This window comes from Helianthus annuus, chromosome 16 (assembly GCF_002127325.2).
Source record: "Helianthus annuus cultivar XRQ/B chromosome 16, HanXRQr2.0-SUNRISE, whole genome shotgun sequence".
Lineage (NCBI taxonomy): Eukaryota > Viridiplantae > Streptophyta > Magnoliopsida > Asterales > Asteraceae > Helianthus > Helianthus annuus.
Genome location: NC_035448.2, coordinates 131,354,272 through 131,360,700, shown reverse-complemented (window position 1 = coordinate 131,360,700; position 6,429 = coordinate 131,354,272). Strand labels below are relative to the sequence as shown.

The following is a 6,429-nucleotide window of genomic DNA, read 5'->3' as shown; positions in this document are numbered from 1 at the left end:
TTTGTTAAATATATATTTAGAATATATATTTTATATACTAAAACCCTTGTGTGATTATTTGTTTATTTTGTGAACTAGTTATATTATTTTTAGGATAAAATAATATAACTACTATACACCATAAAATTTCGACACCAAAATAATACCAAAATTTTTACAAAATAAATATTTAAGTTACGCAAGTATTGTTGTATTACGAAATGCTAAAACGTCACTTATGTATATTTCAGAAAAATACTCTCATACGTATATTTTTAATAAAGTATTATTTTGGAAAATTTATGAAGAAGAATATAATATTTTTGGGAAAAATATATATATTTTGGAGTTAAGATGTTTTAGACAAGTGATTAAAATATATTTTTCTAAGTGGGACATAAGATATATTTTTCGGAATTACAAGTGTACATATATAAATACCTCATCCTTGGGAAGGAAATACACATACAAAATAATTAAGAAGTGTGAATACGAAATAGTTGCCTAACTATTTTTCCTAAATACAAAAGTTAAGTTAAAATGATTAACGTTATTTTAACAAATATAATATCAAAGTAACGCAACTCAAAACACTAAACCCTAAGCCAAGGCACGGCCCGTTCGTCTAATAATCATTAGTACGTGTAGGTCGTCACGCAGCAGATCGAGTTTGAGATTGACGTTACAGGATACGCACTTCTGTGAGTTCATGTTTCCCCCTTTTTCTCTTTACTGTTTTCAGTTTTATACTTCGGGGGTGAAATACATGCGACAATTATTACAAACATTTATTTACATGGTATGGATAGCGTAGGGAGGGTTTACTACTAGATCATGTGAGGGGTGGGTACAACACTTAAGGCCATTAATCCTCGTTGTTAGGACCGAGGGACACAAGAGTGATAGATCTATTTGGGTGTAGCAAGCCCACACCCGTGAGACCGGGGCTGCCCATAGAGGTGACCGTGTCTTACCGCCGAAGCCCGATAACAAATTTGCTAGGTTTGAGTTTTCTTGCACCTTTTCACACATACCAGTGGCCTTGCAACCCATTGGTGATCTCTTTTTCCTTATTGCTACATACCAGGGACTTTTATTCATACATGAAAGGTTTATACATACTCACTTTTACATGAACTCGCTCAACTTTTTGTAGATTTTTCAAACTACATGTATTTCAGGAAATTAGTGGATCTGGCGAAGTATGCAATCGTGTCAAGTTGCGTAGGGAATAATAATGTCATCTAGGTTTAGGAGGTGTGACCCTTGCCTGGACGGGTTACAAGTCTTAAACCGTGTCTTTATTAAATCTTTTGTTGTGTCATGTGAACATGTTTTAAATTCATGTCATGTTTGTAACTTGTCTTATGTGTCGACTTTTAAAACAATGACGTTGTGGTAACTTTTAAAACTTAATGAATGGATGACTGTCATGTGTTTTATTTCATATGGCATTGTTATGATTATGCTATGGTATTAAGAAGTCACACCAAATAAACCCACGCTTCCGCAAAAGCCAGGGTGTGACAGCTTGGTATCAGAGCATCGATCATAGCGAACTAGGATTCTTTCTCGAGTCTAGACTATGATCACTAGGGCTCTCACGAAAACATTTTTACATTGCATACACTAAAACGTCCAGATCCAGGATACAAAACATTTTTACAAACGAAAAGGCACAAATACATTTTAAAATTCATGGTTCAGTCTTAGAGACTGAGGGAGTTCAGCCTTAGAGGCTGGGGAGGTTCAGTCTTAGAGGCTGAGGGAGGTTCAGTCTTAGAGACTGAAGGGTTCAATCTTAGAGATTGGGGAGGTTTAGTCTTAGAGACTGGGAGGTTGGTGTTAGAGACCAGGGAGTTAGTCTGAGAGGCTAGGAAGTTCAGTCTGAGAGGCTGGGAGGGTAGTCTAGGGAGACTAGGAGGATTACTTGTTTGCTTTATTGTGACTTACATGTTTATTTGATTTTATGTTGATATTTGTGCATATATGTGATTGTGTTACAGACACCATGGTTTCTTCTTCCGACACAGGAGTATCGGACACAGTGGACCCCATGGCAGTTGTGTCAGACGATGAGATACCATCAGAGGGAGACGTATACACATCAGACACCACGAGTACAGATGACGACGATTTTCAGCCCTTCGCGCGGCCAAACATCGGAGTTGAGATACAGCCTGCTGATGGCATTCCTGCTGGGGATCTACCTCTTGCGGTGATCCCTGCTCCCGTTCCGCTTGCTGCTTTCCCCATGGTGGATGTGCCACACGATGTCGTATCTGATGACGACATTGATCTGTTCGAGGAGGGTCCGCCTGAGGACGATTATGAGGGCGGGGCCCCGATCGATGTTGATGCTATCCTTCCTATTGCTGAGGCCCCTGTAGAGGAGCTTCCTCTTGGTTCACCGGTCCCAGACTCATTGGAGTCTGTGGCATCTGCATCTCTACACGACCAGGGTGTGCAACATCACTCTCCTGACGCCGACCCCGACCTGGCGATGTCAGCTGCACTTGGTCCGTCACACGAGTTCGAGTTTGACCATGAGGTCGATGATGATTTTGATCCAGTTTTTCCCCCTGACTTCGATCCTGACCAGGAGATCGAGTTTATCCATATGGACCAGCCCTTAGAGGCGCCCGCGGCCCCTATTGATCCGTTGTTTGACATCCCTGCTGATTTTGACATGGACCTTGTTGACCCTGAGCCTGTCATGGCCCCAGAGCCCGTTGTCGCTCCGGATCCTGCACCAGAGCACGACCCTGTTCTTGATGATGCACCAGCTCTTGCACCACCCATTGCGGACCTTCCCGTTGTTGCTCCACCAGTGGTGGATGATCCTGTTGTTGTGCACCTTTACCCGATCCCGTGCCGGCATTGGTTGATCGTGCACCTTTCGCCGCTCACATAGATCCTCGTTATGCTGACACCCGTAACGGGTGGATCAAGGATGATGACGATTGCCCACCGTTTGTGCTACCTGTCACTCCTTACGTAGCACCTGTTTCTGCACCCACTGAGTTTCCATTGTTTCCCCCACACACCACTGACGTTCATCGCACTGATCTTCCCATCACATTCCTCCAGGACACACCGCCACCTCGTCCTGGAGAGGGATCATCGAGGCAGCCACCTGTTTCTGTTCCACCCGTACTGTCATCATCTTTTCCGTTTCTGTCACAGTTTCCTCATGTTGCACCACCTGCTGCACCATCTTTCATACCATCGAGCGAGCCATTTTTATGGACTACGCCCCCAGTTATGCCATTATCTGATCCGTACCACCCATTTCATGTGGGGTACACTACGGAGGATATACTTGCGTCGCTGCAGCTACAGCCAGACGCCCTGAGCCGTCGTGTTCAGGAGTTGGAGAGAGCTCCACGTCCTCATTGCCACTGTCAAACCCCCTTTGCAGCACCACACACACCACGTCCGCTTTCTCCAGATTTAGACGTTCGTTTCTTGACATCTGAGCAGCAGATTGCCTATTTGCTGCGCGTCTGTCATGCCTTAGAGGAGGACTGTTTGCACATGCGTCACTTGCTTTTCTCTCGTTTTCCTCCTCCTCCTCCTCTGCCATCAACATAGATATTTTTGGTTTGATGCAGGTCGATCATTTTGGTGAGAAAGTCGCGATTGAGCCAGCTTACGAAGACTTTTGAGAGATCACACTTTTTGTATATGATAGATGTAGTTGACTTGTATTTTTGAGGGTGTTATGACCCTATGATATCATTGGATGTATGATGTACTATTAAACATGTAAAACAATATTGTGGTCGTGATTAATGAAGCTCAATGGCAACGTTCTCACTATATGCTTTGTTGAATTATTTGTTTTATATATTAACATGGGATGTTATGTGATTGATGAATGTTATTACGTACGCATATTATTTATTTACTATGACCTGACCAACATGATCATCTTTTAGAAGATGCCTCCACGACGCGATGCGCGCATGCCCACTACTGAGGCGGAACTCCAAGGGATAATTGTCGTGGCTATAGCCCAGTATGCGACCTCTCATGCAGAGACAAGTGGAAATATCTCGAACAACAACGGCAATAACAATCCACCCAATGGTAATGTTAAGTCGTTTGAGATATATTACAATACATTTGGATATTATAGCACGACCGCTAATACCATTGGTAAATTCTAACGTATGTGCAGGGTGCACCTACAAGCAATTCCTCAACTGCAAGCCCGTAGATTTCGACGGCACTGGAGGTGCTGTTGCATTTGTTAGGTGGGCTGAGAAGACAGACTCTGTCCTAAGAATGAGCAAGTGTGCTCCCGAGCAACAAGTGACCTACATCTCAGGGCTGTTTCTGGATGGTGCCTTATCGTGGTGGAATCTGCAAGTGCAAACTTTAGGAGAAGCTGTTGCTTATGCGTTATCATGGAATGAGCTGAAGGAGCTCATGAGAAGGAAGTACTGCTCACATGCTGAAATACAGAAGCTAGAGACTGAGTTATGGCACCTAAGGATGGAAGGTCCTAAGATTGCGGAATATGTTCAAAGGTTTCATGATTTGTCCCATGTAGTGCCGTACATGGTCACGCCCGAGTTTAAACGTGTTGAGCGCTTCATCTAGGGATTGACGCCCCAGATCATGAGTATGGTTACCACGTCCAAGCCTGTAACGATCACGGAAGCCATTGATCTCAGTGTGGCACTTACTGAGGAAGCTATCAGATTGAACAAGTTTTCAGTATCTGAACCAAAGAAGAAAGAGACTCATGTGGAGTCGTCTGGTGAAAACAAACAGAAATTTTCCAACTTCAAGCAAGGTACCAGTAATGTGAGCAAGAAGGGTGAGTCGAGCACGCCGGCCAGAGCCACAACCAGTGTTGAAAACAAAGGAAAGGGGTACATGGGTACTCTGCCAAAGTGTAATACGTGCCAGCGCCATCATTCTGGTCAGTGCAGATTGAGGAAGTGCGAATCATGTGGAAAGAACGGCCACACGAAGGATACGTGTTGGGCCGGAACTGGTGTTGGGCGTGTTGGTAATCGAGGTTATGGGAATGGTAATGGAAACCGCCAACAAGGAGGAAATGGCGGAAATGGAAACCGTGGAAATGTTGCGAATCAAGTTGGGAATGGAAATCGCAACCAAAACAACACTCAAGGTGGAAATGGAAATGGAAATGGTCGAGGACCGGGATGTTTCAATTGTGAAGACGTTGGGCACTTTAAGAGGGAATGCCCAAAACTGAATCAAGCCCATGGAAGAGTATTCAACATTGGAGCAAGGGAAGCGCGCCAGGATCCAAACGTTGTCACTGGTACGTTCCCTATAAACCAACGCTTTGCATCTGTTCTGTTTGATACTAGTGCCGACTATAGCTTTGTATCATTAGAATTTAAGAATATGCTTGGGTTAACTGCTAGTAAGTTAGATATTCCGTACTCAATTGAACTGGCTAATGGAAAGCTAGTTGAAACTAATGAAGTCATCAAAGGATGCGTAATTGAGCTGGGAGAACGCGAGTTCACTTTGGATCTACTACCAGTCGAGTTGGGAAGTTTCGACGTGGTGGTAGGGATGGATTGGTTGTCAAGCAACAAAGCCGAGATTGTTTGTCATGAAAAGACCATCCGCATCCCAATAGAAGATGGAGAGACGATCGTAGTTCATGGAGAAAAGGGCGATACGCCTTTGAGAATCATTAGCTGTCTGAAAGCTAGAAAGTGTTTACAGAAGGGATGTGTTGCCTTCTTGGCACACATCGTGGATAAAGAAGTTGCTGAGCCGAAGATCGAAAACATTCCAGTTGTGAAGGAATATCCTGAAGTCTTTCCAGAAGACTTGCCAGGATTACCGCCGCAAAGACAAGGCGAGTTCCACATTGACTTAGTTCCAGGCGCCGCGCCTGTGGCTAAGGCACCCTACCGACTTGCGCCTTCGGAGATGTAGGAGTTGTCAACGCAACTCCAGGAGCTGTTAGACAAAGGATTTATCAGACCAAGCTTCTCGCCTTGGGGAGCTCCGGTTTTGTTTGTTAAGAAGAAAGATGGTAGTTTTCGCATGTGTATCGACTACCGAGAACTGAACAAGTTGACAATCAAGAATAGATATCCTCTGCCGAGAATTGATGACCTATTTGATCAGCTGCAAGGTTCAAGTTACTACTCAAAGATCGATTTGCGATCAGGATATCATCAGTTGAGAATTCAAGAGGAAAGTATTCCCAAGACTGCTTTTAGAACTCGATATGGACATTACGAGTTTCTGGTTATGCCGTTTGGGTTGACAAACGCGCCAGCCATTTTTATGGATTTGATGAACCGAGTTTATAAGCCGTACCTCGACAAGTTCGTGATTGTGTTCATCGATGATATTTTGATCTACTCAAAGACGAAGGATGAGCACGAACAGCATTTAAGAGCTATTTTGGAGCTACTTAAAAAGGAGAAGTTGTATGCCAAGTTC

The 6,429-nt window shown here is 43.8% G+C and overlaps 1 protein-coding gene across 1 annotated transcript; it reads left to right on the top strand.

Moving 5' to 3' along the window:
- Window positions 1-1,990: 1,990 nt before the first annotated feature.
- LOC118488246 (calphotin-like) lies at window positions 1,991-2,893 on the top strand. The gene has a single exon (XM_035985501.1). The coding sequence runs from the start codon at window positions 1,991-1,993 to the stop codon at window positions 2,891-2,893; it is 903 nt and encodes a 300-aa protein (XP_035841394.1).
- The last annotated feature ends 3,536 nt before the right edge of the window (window positions 2,894-6,429 follow it).